The 20,515-nt window shown below is 35.0% G+C and overlaps 1 protein-coding gene across 1 annotated transcript in view; it reads left to right on the forward strand.

Moving 5' to 3' along the window:
• LOC132745159 (speckle-type POZ protein B-like) overlaps positions 1 to 20,515 on the forward strand; it is an 85,407-nt gene that overhangs the window by 48,034 nt on the left and 16,858 nt on the right. The window contains exons 5-6 of the mRNA XM_060733985.1: positions 633 to 817; positions 12,442 to 12,499. Of these exons, the coding sequence (XP_060589968.1) occupies positions 633 to 817; positions 12,442 to 12,499 (243 nt within the window). The remainder of the gene's footprint in view (positions 1 to 632; positions 818 to 12,441; positions 12,500 to 20,515) is intronic.

The following is a 20,515-nucleotide window of genomic DNA, read 5'->3' on the forward strand; positions in this document are numbered from 1 at the left end:
GAAAAACTAGGTAACACAGCCAAATATTGAAAAATCTAGCTGACGCTCTAGAGGCTACTGTTTTGATCCAAATATCCTGGAAATTGGTCAATAGGTTGTTTTATTGATTTCTAGGTCAAGTTTGAATATTAGTCATCTGGGGTCAAAAACTAGGTCACACAGCCCAAATATAGAAAACCCTTGCTAACACTGTAGAGTCTTTTGTTTTGAACCAAATATCCTGGAAATTGGTCAACAAGATCATTGAAATCATGATTTCTTTGTCAAGTTCGAATATGGATCATCTGTGGTCAAAAACTAGGTCACACAGCCTAAATATTGGAAAACCTTGTTTACACCTTAGAGGCTACTGTTGTGATCCAAGTAACTTGAAAATTGGTCAGAAAGGTTGTTTTGGTGATTTCTAGGTCAAGTTTAAATATGGGTCGTCTGTGGTCAAAAACTAGGTCACACAGCCCAAATGAAATAGGATTGAGCCTTCTTAATCAGGTAATAGATATAAGGGTCATCATGGCCCTCTTGTTTATACATAGGAAACAATTTGAGTAATTGATTATCTGTTTACTATATGCTTACATAAATTGATTTGTTCATACCAAAATATATTATTTTTGTAAATTTTTGTGTTACAGGTTAGTGTTGTTGGAGACACAGTGAATGTATCGGGCCAGTCTAACTGTACACCAGTCAAAGTGCCAGAGTGTCGTCTTAGTGAAGATATGGGCAGTCTGTATGAAAGAACTTCTTTTAGTGATGTTACATTATGTGTAGGAGGTAGAGAATTTCAGGCTCATAAAGCCATTTTAGCAGGTACAAAGTTGTTAACTATGTATTGTTACATTTTTTGTGTCCCCACTTTAGGGATGCCCTTGAACATCCGCCCTTTCATACAGACACAGAGATACTTGTGTGACTAGGAGAACAATAGGTAACACTACATTTTTGTGCCCCCCACAACATAGAAAATGAAAGAAAAAACCCCATAATGTCAACTCAGAAAGAATGTCCGTCCGTCCATTCTCACGTTGTGTCGCATGTAGCTCAAAAAGTATTTGACCTAGATCATGAAACTTTACAGGAATGTTAGTAAGCATGTGAAGTTGTGCTACTGGCTTTGCATATGGATTTATTCAGTATTTGTAGAGTTAATGCCCTTGACTTAGTAAAAATTTGCAATTTTCAACTTGTATTGCACATAGCTCAAAAAGTGTTTGACATAGAGTCCTGAAACTTTACAGAAATGTTGGTCAGCATGTGAAATTGTGCAGCTTCAGTTTCACTTGTGGATTTATTAGCTCACCTGTCACAAAGTGACAAGGTGAGCTTTTGGGACACCATGTTGTCTGTCGTCAGTGAGTCAGTCCGTTTGTGCGTTATTTTTTTCTTCAAATGACTTCTCCAATACCGCTTTGCCAAATTTTATGAAACTTGGCCGGCATGTTTCTTGCATGAAGCTCTACCAAAGTTGTTAAAAGAATTAAATTCCTCGGTTGATATGGCAACCAAAAGAGTCTTTTTTAACAAAATTCTAAAATCTGCTTGTCAAAAACCAGAAGGTGTAGAGCCTTGATATTTAGAATGTAACATGATCTAGTGGTCTTCTACAAAGATTGTTCAAATTATGCACCTAGAATGAAAAGGGGCCCTGCAAGGGGGCTTATCAGTTTAATATAAAGTTATATAGTGAAAATCTTCTTGTCAAAAACCACAAGGCCTAGAGCTTTGATATTTGAAATGTAACATCACCAAGTGGGCCTCTACAAAGATTGTTCAAATTATGCCCCTAGGGTCAAAAAGGGCCCCATATTGGGGCTCATCAGCTTTACATAAAGTAAAGTTAAGTTACTGCCCTTGATTTAGTGAAAATTTGCAATTTTCAAATTGTGTCATGCATAGCTCAAAAAGTATTAAACTAGAGTCTTGAAACTTAGCAGGAATGTTGGTCAGCATGTGTAGTTCTGCATCGGGGGTTTGCTTGTGGATTTATTCAGTATTTGTATAGTTATTGCCCTTGACTTGAAATTTGCAATGTGTAATTTGTGTCCTGCAAAGCTCAAAAAGTATTTGACCTAGGGTCATGAAACTTTACAGGAATATTGATCAGTATATGAAGTTGTGCACCTGGTGTTTTGCTTGTAGAATAATTCTGTTTTGTCAGAGATATTGCCCTTGACTTGGTAAAAATTTGCAATTTTCAATTTGTGTCCCACATAGCTCAAAATGTATTTGAACTAGGGTCATGGAACTTGTGTATTTGTGAACCATGGGTTTTGCTTGTGGATTTATTAGCTCACCTTGCACATAGTGCAGTTGAGCTATTAGGATGGCCCATCATTTGCGTCCGTCGTCCGTTTTACATTTTATTCAAACGACATCTTCTATGATACCACAAGGCCAATGTTAATGAAACTTGGCAGGAATACTCTTTGTATGAAGCTCTATCAAGATTGTTCAAAGAATTCCATTCCATGCTAAACTTTGGTTAGTATGGCAACTAAAAGAAAACACTTAAAAGTTCTTATACTTCAAAATGGAAAGGGCTAGAGCTTAGATATTAAAATAAGCTCATAAACTACACCTGGGCATAAATCTATAAGCTCATAATAACAAAAAATAGCTCACAATATGAATTTTATGAGTTTTTGTTCTTTATTTAACTACGGAATGAAGCTCATAAATATCAAATGTTTGCTCGAATTGCCACGGATCTATACCGTCCTATTATATCCGTCCACAACCTCTTGCATGCTCATTTTCAAAATGACTCGCACAAAAAGAACACCTAGAAAACGAATTGCAGAGTTCAGTGATTTGGGCAGAAAGGATTCGGCCTCATCGCCTCCGACCCCCGATACATACAGGTCGATTATAGTGAATTTCTTGAATGACGCCAGATCCTCAACAAGTTCGGCCATGAGAGCCTCATACTAAACATGAAGGGGTCTTCGTAAAAGCCCATCTCTAGTCCACCATCTCCTCTGTCTTCCCTTACCTGATTATATATGGACAAGTAATCATTAATGAAAAATGTTGATCAATACTGCTTCTTTGATTTTAAAATTTGCTGTCCATTTTACAATTACATTAATTATCATAAATGGTTATGTTTTATGAATATGTAAAAAGTTTGTTAATTAATCTTATTATCACTCATAGGCCAGCGTCTGAGGCTTATGAGACACTTCGTTTTATGTACATATTTACGCCAATTTCACGATCCAACATTTTTAGCTCACCTTGCACATAGTGCAGGGGCCAATCAAATGCGTCCGGCGTCCGTCCACATTTTATTCAAACTACATCTTCTATAATATCACTTGGCCAATATTAATGAAACTTGGCAGGAATACTCTTTGTATGAAGCTCTATCAAGATTGTTCAAAGAATGCCATTCCATGCTAAACTCTGGTTGCTATGGCAACTAAAAGAAAAACTTAAAAGTTCTTATACTTCAAAATGGAAAGGGCTAGAGCTTAGATTTCTCACAAGGCATTAGCTTGTTGGTTTCTGCAAAGTATATTCAAATTATGGTCTAGAGTTGAAAATTGGTCTCTGTTTTGGGGGTTAAAGGGTTTTTTTATTGCAAGATTATATAGACTGTCTTTGTAGGGATAAATTGAGAATGTGTATCTTGTATTTTTGTCTCAGCAGACATTGTTATGAGGATGAAAATGTTGTTGAATGTGAATGTTAATTTAAAACAAAGTCATCAGAATAGCCCAAATTTCAGAGCTACAGTGAAGTTGATTTCCCCATTCAATAATGGTTTCTTCCATTAATTTCGTAACACCATCAGAAAGGAGACTGTGTCATTTCCGAAATACAATGTAATATATTTTGGTTCTTGACATTGACTTGCACATTTTATTGTGTAAGATCTTGCACAAAGAAACGAAAGTGAACAAAAAATGTTGTATTTTTTTCACAAAAAATAGCAGATTAAGATAAAAGTTTAATTTATAGTACAGATATTACTTAAATTCTTCCTTCCGGTTTGCGGGAAAAATCATATATTTCAACATTGTGTACACCGGTCTTACTGAATTTACTGAACGTTTTATGTCATAATATTTCATTCTGATCATAAACATACAATTCATATCATCAAATAATGTATATCAATCAGTCCTGAGTCAACATTTTTGCCTCAGAAAACATCTGTATCAATCTGACCTATAAACAAAACTAAACCGGAAGTAGGACAAAATGGCAGCCTTGAACAAGGAAATTGAGAAATTTTGTAACATAAACTCGTATTTCAAAACAAAGAAGTGAAGATGAATACAATTATCGAAGTGCTTCGTTGAAACAGGTATTTTGTTAACTATTTGTGAAGTATTAAGGGATGACATTCAGTATTTATGTAAATATCACCTCCCGTGATATGATTTCTAAAATTATACATGTAAACATGTGTTATTCACCTCAATAAATGTAAGTGAAAATGGAACAATAATTATGGTAATTATCCATGGTATTTTTACCATATTACTTAATTAGTCCCCTACCGGTTTAACCGGAGAGGACTTTAGGTTTACCGTCCGTCTGTCTGTCTGTCCGGGCAAATGCGAGGACACTTGTTGGGTATCTTGAACACATGAGAGGACACTTGTTGGGTAATTCTATTCATTTCGTCAGTATTGTTGGGTACTTTTGTTCTCTTATTGGGTACTTTTAAACAAAAAAAGTACCCAATAAATGACCATTCGTAGGAACGTCCGTCTGTCTGTCTGTCAGTCCGTCAGTCAGTCCGTCCGTCCACAAAACTGGATCCCGCGATAACGCAAAAAGGACTGAAAATATTTTAATGAGACTTGATATATGGATAGATGGCAGTATGGAGATTATGCACGTCTTTTTCTTTTCTTCCTATGTTGAAAATTCTGGTTGCTATGGCAACTAATAGTCTGAAAATATAGCAAATTTAACACATAAACTGGATCCAGTGATAACTCAAAAAGTACTGAAAATATTTTAATGAAACTTGATATATGGATAGATGGCAGTATGGAGATTATGCACATCTTTTTATTTTCTTCCTATGTTGAAAATTCTGGTTGCTATGGCAACTAATATTCTGAAAATATGGCAAATTTAACACATAAACTGGATCCAGTGATATCTCAAAAAGTACTGAAAATATTTTTATGAAACTTAAAATATGGGTAGATGGCAGTCTGCAATGGAGATTATGCACATCTTTTTCTTTTCTTTTTATGTTGAAAATTCTGGTTGCTATGGCAACAAATAGACTGAATTTCAAGATTTCTGATTTAAATTTTTAAGCTTTTTCGCTATAAGTTCTTTATTTCTTAAGGTGTTTACTTCAAACTTTAAATATAAGTTTCTGGTCATCAACCACATCATATGTGACAAGGTTTACAACTCTCGCACAAAAATTATCAGAATTATCTCCCTTGAACTTTGAATTTTTATGAAAAAAATGTTGTCTTTTTTAAATAACTTCTTTATTTCTGAATGTATCTACTTCAAACTTCATAAATATGTTTCTTATTATCACTCAACATTTTTGAGACGGTTAAATACTCTAGCAAGACTATTTTGAGAATTATGTCCCCCTTGAACTTAGATTTTTTTCCAGAAATTGGTATTTTTTACTCCAACTTCTTCATTCCTTTAAACTTGAAGTAAAACTCACATCATATATGACAATGTTCATAAATCTAACATCTTTATTTCAAGAGTTATCTTCTCTTTAAGAATTTTGCATTTAAATATGTTTTATTTTGGTAACAGGGATGTTTGAAAAAATAACTTTAGAGTTTCCTTCAGTCTGTCTGTATGTATGTATGTCTGTCTGTCTGTTCATAAAAACTGTTTCCTGAGATCACTTTTAAAGATTTTTTCCAACAAATTTACTTAAAAAAGAGAAAAGTTGAAACATTAGTTATTCTTATTCATCCTGAGAAAATTGGACCTTTTGATTATCTGTTGTATAAACATAATTTCCTTACTAGGCAGGGAAACTTAACACATTACTGTGATATAGACAAACTTAGAACTCAAAAGATTTAAGTTTATTCATGTCATTCATTCACTGGTAAAATTGAATGGCCAATGGCCCATCAGAATGTTGCTGGGGTTCTAACCGGTAGGGGACTTATGGGTTGCTTGCAATACTATGATAATTGCTTGTTATCTTTATCATATTGTTAACTAAGCAAGAAGCTTATAATTTAAAAATTACCTAACCTTACAATAGTTATCAATTTAAACTTGAAAATCTACTCTAAATGACTTCCCAAACAGTAATTTCTGAAACATGAAAATGATTCATGTAGCAAAATAACACAAGAAAAAACTGATTTGACTCATGAAAATTTTTGGCCAAACAGTCTGCCACGTGAAATTCTGACCTTCCTGAGATCCCTGCTGTTTGTTGTTGTTTTTTTTATAACATTTTACAAGATTTAATTTTATGATTAAACCTGTGTATAGAGCCGCTCATGTGAACAGGAAGAAGTTTTTGAAGAAAGGGGTGTCCTAACATGATGAACCACAGATGCTTGGGGGTTAGATCCTGTCCCCAACATGATACCCCTGAGTAAACACTTTTATCAAAAAGTATTTTAATATTTAAACACTAATGGGATATCTGGTACAACTATAATACTGGTTTTCGAAATTTTTTACATAATTATATGCAAAAAAAAAATACTGTTTACCATCATGTATTGAGACTTGATTCCGGGCAGGCAGGCGAATTGGTTGGGCCATTTTTGGTAACAGTTTTCTCAGCAACTACTCTACAGAACCTCATAATATTTAGTATACAGCATTAACACATTGTCCCATACCATGGGATTCAATTTCAGGTCTGTCACTCATCCACTTCATGTTTACTGACTTAGTTAAATTCATAATAATGGTCAATGGTAGGAATTTTTCGTAACAATTTTCTCAGCAACTACTTATATCACAGCCTCTTGATATTTGGTATACAGCATCAACATGTAGTCACATACAATGGGATATGATTTCAGGTATGTGGCTCATCCACTTCCCGTTTGATGACTTAGTTAAATTTTAGGGATTAATTGTAAATGGAAGGAATTTTCCGTAACAGTTTTCTCAGCAACTACATATCACAGCCTCTTGATATCTGGTATTGTGACTGCATTAACACATGGTCCCAAGTTCAGGTCTATCGCTTATCCACTTCCTGTTTACTGACTTAGTTAAATGTTCGAAATTAATAGTCAAATTAGTAGGAAATTTTTGTAACATCACAGCCTCATGTCATTTGGTATACAAATGCAACCCGGCCATTTTTGTCTTTGACCCATTTTTAGCTCGACTATTCGAAGAATATGAGAGCTATTGTAGTCGCCCCGGCGTCGGCGTCAGCGTCCGCGTCGGCGTCTGCGTTGGTTAAAGTTTTTTGTAAAGTCAAATATCTCAATTATTGCATGAGATATTCAATTGAAACTTACAATACTTATTTATAGTAACAAGGTACATCAGATTGACAAGTTGGATAACTCTGCCTACAATATTGACAGAATTATGCCCCTTTTTAACTTAGAAATTTTGGTTAAAACTTTTTGTAAAGTCAAATATCTCAATTATTGCTTGAGATATTCAATTGAAACTTACAATACTTATTTATAGTAACAAGGTACATCAGATAGACAAGTTGGATAACTCTGCCTACAATATTGACAGAATTATGCCCCTTTTTTACTTAGAAATTTTGGTTAAAGTTTTTTGTAAAGTCAAATATCTCAATTATTGCTTGAGATATTCAATTTAAACTTACAATACTTATTTATAGTAACAAGGTACATCAGATTGACAAGTGGGATAACTCCGCCTACAATATTTACAGAATTATGCCCCTTTTTAACTTAGAAATTTTTGTTTAAGTTTTTTTGTAAAGTCAAATATCTCAATTATTGCTTGAGATATTCAATTGACACTTACAATACTTATTTATAGTAACAAGGTACATCAGATAGATAAGTTGGATAACTCTGCCTACAATATTGACAGAATTATGCCCCTTTTTAACTTAGAAATTTTGGTTAAAGTTTTTTGTAAAGTCAAATATCTCAATTATTGCTTGAGATATTCAATTTAAACTTACAATACTTATTTATAGTAACAATCAGTGTGCAAAATTGCATAACTCTGCCTGCAATATTTGCAGAATTATTTGCCCCTTTGAAACTTAGTAATTTTGGTTAAAGGTTAAAGGTATTCAAAGATATTTACTTGAAACTTTACACATGCACTTAGGGTCATAATTGGAGGGTCATAATTGTATGTCACTGACCAAGTTCCATAACTCTATCTTGCATTAAGGCTGATTCATATCCCCTTTTCTACTTAGTCTCATGGTTAATGTTTACATGCAAGTTTTACATATCTCAATAACTATTAAAGATATTTATTTAAAACTTCACATATGCATTTAGGGTCATAATTGTAGGTCACTGACAAAGGTCCATAATTCTATCTTGCATTTAGGCTGATTTTCCTCCCCTTTTTATACGCCCGTTTGAAAAACGGGATGTATTATGGAACGCCCCTGGCGGGCGGCGGGCGGGCGGGCGGGCGCGGGCGGCGTCCAATTTTGTCCGGAGCATATCTCCTACATGTATGGAGGGATTTTAATGAAACTTCATAGAAATGTTCACCACTATGAGAAGCTGTGTTGCGCACATTAACCAGGTCTCTAGGTAAAAGGTCATGGTCACACTTAAGGGGTCATTGAAAAACGCTTGTCCGGAGCAAAACATCTACATACATAGAGGGATTTCAATATTACTTGGCACAAATGTTCACCATTGTGAGGCGGAGTGTCGCGTGCAAGATTCAGGTCCTTGCGGCCAAGGTCAAGGTCACACATAGAGGTCAAAGTTCAGATAAAAATATGAAGATGTGTATATGGACCATTTAGTCATCATTTATTGAGGATTGTAACACAAATGGTCATTATCAAGACTATGGCTGTGATACATATAATTTAGGTCAATATATACAAGGTCAAGGTCACTAAAGATGATGAAATATCCAGATTTTGTAAATAGAATTTAATCAAAGGGCAACAACAAAGTTATTACTTTGTTCATAAATGACTTACACAATTACTCCCTTGATCTACTTTCACTTTCAATTCTAAAAATAGAATTTAATCAAAGGGCATAAAATAATCCTCTTTCTTGGACTTGAGTATGTTCTAAAGAATGTAACATTTATTTACACATGTTTCATTCATTGGTCAAGATTCTTAACTGTGATAACTATGGTGTTCTGTAGACTTGGTATTTGTTCATAAAGATCATACAGTAATTACCTTATCAAATGTAAATACTTTCCCATAGAAATTTAATTATATTTTAATTTTCAAGTAAATATCAGTTCAGCTCATTCAAAGATTAAGAATTGTAATGAAATGTATTTCCCTAGAATAAAATCTTAAATCAGAATTTTTTAGTTATTAAATTACAATTACATGTACTTTTTATCTTCCCTACTGATTTGTTTTAAGGTTCATTTAACAACACAGTGCCAAGGATAAAAACTTGCTTGCTAGATAACACTTATCCATAATGCCCCCATCTCCATCTTGGGCTTTCGTAAACGGGCGTATTTTGTGACTATGGCACCCTTGAACTTACAAATTCATGGTAAAGTTTTGCTTGTAAGCTGTTATCTCAATAACTACTGAAAGGTTTGTGCCTTTTTGGGAACAATTTTATGCATTCATAATAATAAAGCAGTGATTTACTTGATAAAACATCTTAATAACAAGCCTTTGTACCTTTTCTGTCAAATTTATGTATTCATAGGTAATTAGTGTTATTATACTCAATAAAACACCCTTGTGACATTACCTTCCGAATAGTCAAGCCAATACTGTATAATTAGACTCTCTCTAAGGCCTATAACATGAATTTATAAAAAAAAATTAGCCCTTTTGTGAACTTAAAAAATTTAACATTATCAAGGCTCTTTTACTATCAAGCACTTAGAATAGTCGAGCGTGCTGTCCTTCCGACAGCTCTTGTTATTGAAGTATTATCCAAATTTGTACTTCCCCTTGTGAATTATGATGTCATTGTTAAAAAATTTCATGATGTAAACACACTACACAACCTATACTTTAAAGAAAAGAAAAAAGAGGTATTTCTATACACTTGATTGCATTCCTGTTGCTGTTGACCAAAAATACTTGGGGCGTCTGTGGCCGAGTGGTTAAGGTCGTTGACTTCAAACCACTTGCCCCTCACCGCTGTGGGTTCGAATCCCAACAGGGACTTTGGATTCTTTCATGTGAGGAAGCTATCCAGCTAGCTTACTGAACGTTGGTGGTTCTACTCGGGTACCCGTTCGTGCCTGAAATAATGCACGGAAGGGCACCTGAGGTCTTCCTCCACCAGTAAAGCTGGAACGTCGTGATATGACCTATACTGTGTCGATGTGACGTAAAACCCAAAACAAACAAAACCAAAAATACTTTACATTTGACACTAAGCTTTAAATAACATTAAAGAATTTTATGAACCTGTTGCTTGTTTTAAATAAGAAAAATCCAGTTAAGATCTATTCCTTAAGGTGAGCGATATAGGGCCATCATGGCCCTCTTGTTTAAAATATGTAACATTAAAAATATTATTATATTACGATAATTACATATTTTTTACCTCTATGCATGTCATCATGCAGCTCGACCACTGTATATCAATATACAGTTGCAGCCAGTTAATGGCAATTATCATTTATTGATTGTTCAGGCAAAAATGTCTGTTTTTAACAAGAAGGTAGTATTTATACCCTTGAAAAAGTACATGATTCTTATATAGGGATCACTTCTCCGTCGTCTGTCTGTCCGTCTGTCTGTCCGTCCGTCCGTCACAAAACTTGTCCGGACTACCCCTCATAAACTACTGATGCAATTCCATCCAAACTTTACAGGAATGATCAGTGTCAAGTCTAGTTGTGCATATTGTCAGCATTTTCCGGTTCAATGATTTTTGTCAGAGTTATGGCCCTTTAATAATTTTTATTTTTAAAGTTGGTCCGGACTAGTTCTCTTATACCACTTATGCAATTTCAATGAAACTTTACAGGATTGATCTGTAGCTCAAGTCCTTGCGCATATTGCAAGGGTTTTCCGGTTGAATGATTTTTGGCCGAGTTATGGCCCTTTGATAAAAAGGTGTTTTTTCTGTGTGTTGCCAGATACACAATTAAGCTTGTCCGGACTACTCCTCAGAAACTACTGGTGAAATTTCATCCAAACTTTACAGGAATGATCAGTACCAAGTCTAGTTGTGCATATTGTCAGCATTTTCCGGTTCAATGATTTTTGTCAGAGTTATGGCCCTTTAATAATTTTTATTTTTAAAGTTTGTCCGGACTAGTTCTCTTATACCACTTATGCAATTTCAATGAAACTTTACAGGATTGATCTGTAGCTCAAGTCCTTGCGCATATTGCACGGGTTTTCCGGTTGAATGATTTTTGGCTGAGTTATGGCCCTTTGATAAAAAGGTGTTTTTTCTGTGTGTTGCCAGATACGCAAAAGCTTGTCAGGACTACTTCTCATAAGCTACTGGTGCAATTTTATCCAAACTTTACATGATTGATCAGTACCAAGTCTAGTTGTGCACTGTCCGTCTGTCTGTCCGTCTGTCACAAAATTTGTCCCAACATGAAATTGGCCATTATGAGGCGACACATGTGATTACTGATCGCTCTTGTTTTATCCGTACTAAACAGTGGTGTGCCGTACCATTCCGTACCGTTTCGTGATGCAATGCAATAAACCATATAAGACCGTGCTAATCCCTGCTTCTCCATAGTACAACGTATTACGAACGTGGCTTTCCGTGACAATGCCGTATTAATCCGTATTAAAACCGTAGCTTATACGTGGGAAAACCGTACAAATATGTAGTTTTCCGTACCAAACCGTAGAAATCCTTGACAAGTTGGGGCCTACGAATCAGAACGGACTGAGTACGGTTTTTGTACGGACCAGTACATATCAGTACTGTTAAATACGGACTAATAGGGATACGCTACGGTTGATTTTTTCCGTAGCAAATTTTTGTGCATGTTCAAAAATTGTCAAGGATGGCTACGGATATACAAGGACTACTACGATTGATTACGGTTACAATACGGAGAGCTACTGACCAGAACGGGTAGCTATGGATGATGCAGGAATTAATCCGTGGCTCTTCCGTGGGCGTTTCTATGAATATGTGACCGGGGTATTAATGAGATATTTTTGTTAATCTGACTGTATTTATTTGTTGTGTACCATATAAATGTGAAGTTCTGCATATCTATATGTATGTATGTTCATGTTATGTTATGTTTTCTTAATAGCTTTGCCTTCACTGGGGTGAAATAGGTTTATAATTTTTAAAGATACTTTTAAAAAACCATGTTTCTTTTTCATTTTAGCAAGGTAAAATGGTTTTTAAAGGCAATTTTTGGCACTGAGATGGAGGAGAAGAAACAGGTAAGTGATGGATTAATTACTGATGTTGTTATATAGTAACTGTTCTTATATATTTAAATGAATAAGAGTTTTAATGTCACTCAATTTTTTTAGCTTAAAGGAGAAAAAAATAAGCTATGAAATTAAATTTTTAAGTTAGAACTTGTATTAAAAAAAATTGAATGTAACCGCCTCCGTCGTCGAGGGGTTAGAGTCGATGACTTCTAATCCAGTTACCACTCTGGCGTGGGTTCGATCCCAGGGAGATGCTTTGGTAGTTTAGCGCGGAGGAAAGTAGTCTAGTACTAGTGTAACTCTCCAGGAACAATGGTTAGGAAACTACCCGCCTATATGACTGAAATACTGTTGGGGAAAAGGCGTAAAATGAAACAAACAAACAAATAGAATGTAAGCATAAAATTCTATGAGAATTTGAACTTGCTAAAATGTTGGCAATGCTGCTAAGGTTACAATTAACAAATGCTTGCCGATTGTGACAGCTCTCAACAAATTCTAATGAAACTGGGGCAGAAAAAAATTCATGTATTACTTGCATATTAAAGGGGTTTTGACATTTTACAATAAAGTGACAATCGAGCCCGGGTTTAGGGGGGGAAAAATACCCCATAAAGGGGGGAATTTTTTATGTTGTTTTCCCTTTTAGAGGAATTTTGACAAATTTTTGCTGGGACAAATACAATAGTGGCGATAGCTATGTTCTTAATTGATACATATTTATACCGCCAAAACAATGTTTGGTGGGTATATAGGAGTCACCTGGTGGTCAGTCGGTTGGACGGTCCAGCGGTCCGTTGCATTTTCCTTGTCCAGAGCATAACTTGAAGACTAATGATTGGAATTCAATACAACTTCATACAATGATCAAGCACATTAAGAGGAAGTGCAGTGCACAAGAACCATAACTCTATCTTGACTAATTACAGAGTTTTGCACTTTGTTACTTTTCCTTGTCCAGAGCATAACTTGAAAACTACTGGTTGGAATTCAAAACAACTTCATACAATGGTCAAGCTCAATAAGCGGAAATGCAGTGCACAAGAACCATAACTCTTTCTAAAGTAATTACAAAGTTATTGCCCTTTGTTACTTTTCCTTGTCCCGAGCATAACTTGAAAACTACTGGTTGAAATTCAAATCAACTTCATACAATGGTCAAGCACAATAAGAGGAAGTGCAGTGCACAGTAACCATAACTCTAAAGTATGTTCAGATTTATTGCCCTTTGTTACTTTTCCTTGTCCAGAGCATGACTTGAAAACCACTAGTTTTGATTCAAAACAACTTCATACAATGGTCAAGCACATTAAGAGGAAGTGCAGTGCACAAGGACCATAACTCCATTGTGACAAATTACAGAGTTATTGCCCTTTGATACTTTTCCTTGTCCGTAGCATAACTTAGAAAGTACTGGTTGGAATTCAAAACAACTTCATACAATGGTCAAGCACAATAAGAGGAAGTGCCGTGCACAAGAACCATAACTTTGTCCAGAGTAATTATAAAGTTATTGCCATTTGTTATCCCCCGCCGAAAATTTTCGGCGGAGGATATAGAAATAGTCTCCGTCCGTCCGTCCGACCTTCCGTCCGACATTTTTGTCCGGAGCATATCTCTAAAAGTATTTGAGTTATCAACTTGAAACTTCATAGGTGGATAGACCTCATTGAGGAAGAGTGCAGTGCTCAAGAATGATAACTCTACCTTGCATGATTTTTGAGTTATTGCCCTTTGTTATTTTTCAAAATTGATTTTTGTCCAGAGCATAACTCCAAAAGCCTATGAGATATTAACATGAAACTTCATAGGTGCATAGATCTCACTCAGGAGGTGTGCAGTGCACATGAATGATAACTCTACCTTTCATAATTTTTGAGTTATTGCCCTTTGTTATTTTTCATACCTAATTTTTCACCTGAGTGGAGCATAACTCAAAAAGTGTTTGAGATATCAACATGAAATGTCATAGGTGGATAGATCTTATTGAGGAGGAATGTTGTGCGCAAGAATGATAACTCTTCCCTATACAATTTTTGAGTTATTGCCCTTTGTTTTTTTTTCATGCTATTTTGTCCAGAGCTTATCTCAAAAAGTATTTAAGGTATCAACTTGAAACTTCAAAGGTGGATGGATCTCATTGAGGAGGAGTGCAGTGCTTAAGAATGATAACTCTACCCTGCATTATTTTTGAGTTATTGCCCTTTGTTATTTTTTTAAAATTAATTTTTGTCCAGAGCATAACTCAAAAAGCCTTTGAGATATCAAAATGAAACTTCATAGGTGCATAGATCTCACTCAGGAGGTGTGCACTGCACAAGAATGATAACTCTACCTTTTATAATTTTTTGAGTTATTGCCCTTTGTTCTTTTTCATACTTAATTTTTCAATTCAATTTTTTTTCTCAAAAAGTATTTTGAGGTATCAACTTGAAACTTCATAGGTGGATAGATTTTACTGAGGAGGGATGCAGCACACAAGAATGATAACCTACCCTGCATTATTTTTCAGTTATTGCCCTTTGTTATTTTCAGCCGTCAGTATTCACATAGGTTTCAAATCTGTAATCACTATAGCCATCAATTTTCATTACTAAAAGACCTCTTAAAATAGAATTATTCTGTTCTACTACATATACATTCTTCCAATGAGCAAACACATTCGGCGGGGGATGGCCATGTTGACATGGCTTTGTTACTTTTCCATTGCTTTTTTCTAGTCCAGAGCATAACTTGAAAACTACTAGTTGGAATTCAGTACAACTTAATACAATAGTCATGCACATTGAGAGGAAGTGCAATGCACTAGAACCATAACTCCATCTTGATTAATAACAGAGTTATTGCCCTTTGATACTTCTTCTTGTCCAGTGCATAACTTGAAAATTAATGGTTTGAATTCAATCTAACTTCATACAATGGTCAAGAACAATAAGATGTAGTGCAGTGCACAAGAACCATAACTCTATTTTGACTAATTACATAGTTATTGCCCTTTGTTACTTTTTTGTCCAGTGCATTACTTGAAAACTAGTAGTTGTAGTTCAATACAACTTCATACAATGGTTTAGCCCAATGAGAGGAAGTGCAGTGTACAATAACCATGACTCCATCTTCAGTATTTGTAGAGTTATTGCCTTTTGTTCCTTTTCTTTGTCCGGTGCATAACCTAAAAACTAATGTTTAGAATTCAATGCAACTTCATACAATGGTCAAGCGCAATGAGATGAAGTGCAGTGCTCAAGAAGCATAACTCTTTCTGGACTTATTACAGAGTAATTCAATAAAACTTCATCAATGGCCAACCACATTGAAAGGAAATGCAACATAGAAGAAACACAACAATCTTTAATTGCCCAGAACCATAACTCTATTTTAATTCTTTTACAAGGTATTCTGTTACTAGTAACTTACTCATTTTCGAAGAAGCCTTGCGGGGGTATTAATCACATTTAGTGATAGTTCTAGTTTATTTTGCAAAAAGCAAATTTCATTGGGATATTAATCAGGGTCTCCTGCTTTTTGAATTTTAATGGATAAAGTTTTGAAAGCAACATCAATTTTCAAAACTACTGAAAAAACACTTCAAACTTAACACATGTTTTTAAAATCATGATTAAAGTTCCTGTTCAGGGGGCGTTAAGGTTGTTGACTTCAAACCACTTGCCCCTCACCGCTGTGGGTTCGAGTCCCAACAGGGACTTTGGATTCTTTCATGTGAGGAAGCTATCCAGCTAGCTTACTGAACGTCGGTGTTTCTACTCGGGTGCCCGTTTGTGCCTGAAATAATGCACTGAAGGACATCTGAGGTCTTCCTCCACCAGTAAAGCTGGAATGTCGCCATATGACCTATCCTGTGTCCGTGCGACATAAAACCCAATTAAACAAACAAAAGTTCCTGTTCAAGGCCCATAACCCTGACATGGATTTTTATTTATTTATCTCCCTTTGTGAACATTATGGTTTTAAAGCTTATCTTAAAATGAGTTAGAAAGTATTTGGTTTGAAATAAAATTAATGAGTAGGATTATCACTTTAGGAAACTGTCCAAGACTTATAATCCTGGCATAGCCTATGACATATTTATGGCACTTTGTACACCTTTAGAAATTCTTTGGTTAAGTTTTATGTACAACATTTATTTCTAATGATGGTATTTGTTTCAAACTTAATTCATGTTCCTGAAATTATTATTGAAGGTTACTGTCCAAGACTTATAACTCTGGCATTACTTTTTGATGATATTTGTATGGAAGTTTAACTTAGGGTATTCTTTGATCATTTAAATTTTGTGGTTGGGAAATTGAGCATTAATATGTTGCTGTACAACAGTAAGAACAAGAACCTTTTCCTTGCTTGTGAGTCTTTGTGGCCTTTTTACAAAGTGACAAGATGAGATTTTGTGATTACAATTTTATTCATCTGTCCATAAACTTTAACTTTAAACAACATCTCCTCATAAATCGCTAAGCCAATTTCATCTAAACTTCACAGGAATGTTGGTCACCTTTAAAAATTGTTCAAAGAATTTAATTCAATTTAGAACTCTGGTTGCCATGGCAACTGAAAGAAAAAAAAATTAAAAATCTCTTTTAAAAAACCTAAAGAGCTAGAGCTAAGATCTTTGGCATGAAACATCTTCTAGTCATTGTCTACCAAGTTTATTCAAACAAAAGTCTTGTGGTCAAAATTGGCCCGCCCCAGGGGGTCATTGATTTTCCTTATACGTATATAGTGAAAACTTACAAACTCTTTTTTAGCTCGACTATACAAAGTATATGGAGAGCTGTCCCACTCGCACCGAGGTCGCTGTCCGCATCCAGATTTCAGATTAAAGTTTTGGTGCAGTAAAATATTTTTCACTTTAACTTTGTCATTTCTTTAGGTATCAACTTCAAACTTCAAATATGTTCCTAATCATCAACCACATCTTATGTGACAAGGTTCATAACTCTAACACCAATATTTACAGATTTATCTCCCCTTGAACTTAGAATTTTCCTTAAATTTTATTTTTTTTAACTGTTACTTCTTTATTTCTTAAGGTATCAACTTGATACTTCAAATGTCTGTTCCTCATCATCAACCACATCTTATGTGACAAGATTCATAACTTTAGCACCTATATTCTCAGATTTATCTCCCCTTGAACTTAGAATTTTCCTTTAAAAATATTTTTTTTTTTTACTGTTTCTTCTTTATTTCTTAAGGGATCAACTTGATACTTCAAATATCTGTTCCTTATCATCAACCACATCTTATGTGACAAGGTTCATAACTTTAGCACCTATATTTTCAGATTTATCTCCCCTTGAACATAGAATTTTGCTTAAAAAATATTATTTTTTACTGTTACTTCTTTATTTCTTAAAGGATCAACTTAATACTTGAAATATATGTTCCTTATCATTAACTACATGTACATCTTATGTTACAAGGTTCCTACTAATATTGCAAGAATTATCTCCCCATTCACTTACACTCACTTAAAAATGTTATTTGTTACTATAACTTCTTTTGTTTTAAAGGTATCTACCTCAAATACATATTCCTATTATCAACCACATCTTATGTGACAAGGTTCATAACTCTTGAAGCAATATTTTCAGATTTATCTCCCTTTGAACTTTAAGAAATATTATAACTTCTTTACTTTTTAAGGTATCTACTTCTTATAAAAAACTTATAATATATGTATCTTATTATTACACACATTTTGTGTGACAAGGTCCATAACTCTAGTGTGATTTTTTGCTAGAATTATTCTCCCTTGGAATTTATGTTAACAACAATAACTTCTTGTCAGAAGAAGAAATATATTTATATCATAATTGATTTTTTTTTCTTCATAGTTTTGTCTTCCTTACTGCGTCCTGTATTTAATTAGTCGAGCTTCGCTGTCTCCTGTGACAGCTCTTGTTAAGCTCACCTGTCTCAAAGTGACATGGTGAGCTTTTGTGATCACTTTTTGTCCCGCGTCCCTCAACTTTTACTTTAAATGACATCTCATAAACCTCTAAGCCAATTTCATCCAAACTTCACAGGAACTTGAATTTGGTAGTCAACTTCAAAAATTGTTCAAAAAATTTAATTCCAAGCAGAACTTTGGTTGCCATAGCAACGGAAAGAAAAAACTTAGAATATCTTCTTTTAGAGTACCGAAAGAGCTAGGGCTTAAATATTGGCATGAAACATCATCTAGTCAGTGTCTGCCATATTTGTTCAAATAAATGCCATGGGGTCAAAATTGGCCCCGCATTGGGGGTCATTAATTTTTTAGCTCACCTGTCACAAAGTGACAGGGTGAGCTTTTGTGATTGCTTTTCGTCCGTCGTCCGTCCGTCATCCGTCCGTAACCTTTTACTTTAAATGACATCTCCTCATAAACCACTAGGCCAATTTCATCCAAACTTCACAGGAATGTTCCTTTGGTGGTCACCTTTAAAAATTGTTCAAAGAATTTAATTCCATGCAGAACTCTGGTTGCCATGGCAACCGAAAGAAAAAACTTTAAATATCTTCTTTTAAAAAACCCTAAGAGCTAGAGCTAAGATATTTGGCATGAAACATCTTCTAGTGAGTGTCTACCAAGTTTGTTCAAATAAAAGCCCTGGGGTCAAAATTGGCCCCGCCCCAGGGGGTCATTGATTTTCCCCTTATGTAAAAACTTAAAAAATCTTCTTTTAAAGAACCCAAAGTGCTAGAGCTGAGATATTTAGCATGAAACATCTTCTAATGCGTCTCTACAAAGTTTGTTCAAATAAAAGCCCTGGGGTCAAAATTTGCCCCACCCCAGGGGGTCATTGATTTTCCCTATATGCATATAGTAAAAACTTAAAAAATCTTCTTTTAAAGAACCCAAAGAGCTAGAGATGAGATATTTAGCATGAAACATGTTCTAATGGGTGTCTACCAAGTTTGTTCAAATAAAAGCCCTGGGGTCAAAATTTGCCATGCCCCGGGGGTTATTGATTTTCCTTATATGTGTATAGCAAAAACTTTAAGACCTTCTTTGAAAAAACCCAAATAGCTAGAGTTTAGATATTAAGCATGAAACATCTTCTAGTGAGTGTCTACAAAAATTGTTCAAATAAAAGCCCTGGGGTCAAAATTGGCCCCGCCCGAGGGGTCATTGATTTTCCTTATATGTGTATAGCAAAAACTTAAAATCTTCTTTGAAATAACCCAAATAGCTAGAGTTTAGATACTAAGCATGAAACATCTTCTAGTAAGTGTCTACAAAGTTTGTTCAAATAAAAGCCCTGGGGTCAAAACTGGCCCCGCCCCAGGTTTAACTATATGTGTATGGTAAAAAATTAAAAAACTTCTTTTAAAAAACCCCATGAGCTAGAGCTTAGATGTTTAGCATGAAACAGCTTCTTATGGGTGTCTACCATGTTTGTTCAAATAAAAGCCCTTGTGTTAAAATAGGCTCTGCCGGGGGGGGACCTATAAACAGGTGAGCGACCTCAGGGCCATCATGGCCCTCTTGTTTTATTTGTATATATTAAAAACTTAAACAAATCTTCTAACTAGAGCTTAGATATAAAGCATGAAACATCTTCTAGTGGGTGTCTACCAAGTTTGTTCAAATAAAAGCCCTGGGGTAAAAATTTGCCTTGCCCCAGGGGGTCATTGTTTTTCCTTATATGTGTATAGTAAAAACTTAAAAAATTCTACTTTTAAAAATCCCAAAGAGCTAGAGCTAAGATATTTAGCACGTAACATCTTCTAATGGGTGTCTACCAAGCTTGTTCAAATAAGGGCCCTTGGGTTAAAATTGGCCCCGTCCCATGGGTCATTAATTTTCCTTACATGTGTATAGTAAAAACTTAAAAAATCTTCTTATTAAAAACCCAAAGAGCTAGAGTTTAGATACCAAGCATGAAATATCTTCTAGTGAGTGTCTACCAAGTTTGTTCAAATAAAAGCCTTGGGGTCAAAATTGGCCTTGGCCCAGGGGCCTCTTGTTTAAAAAACCCAAAGAGCTAGAGCTTAGATATTTAGCAAGAAACTTCTCTA

Source organism: Ruditapes philippinarum, unplaced genomic scaffold, assembly GCF_026571515.1.
Source record: "Ruditapes philippinarum isolate M1 unplaced genomic scaffold, ASM2657151v2 ctg323_1_1_1_1, whole genome shotgun sequence".
NCBI classification, from domain to species: domain Eukaryota; kingdom Metazoa; phylum Mollusca; class Bivalvia; order Venerida; family Veneridae; genus Ruditapes; species Ruditapes philippinarum.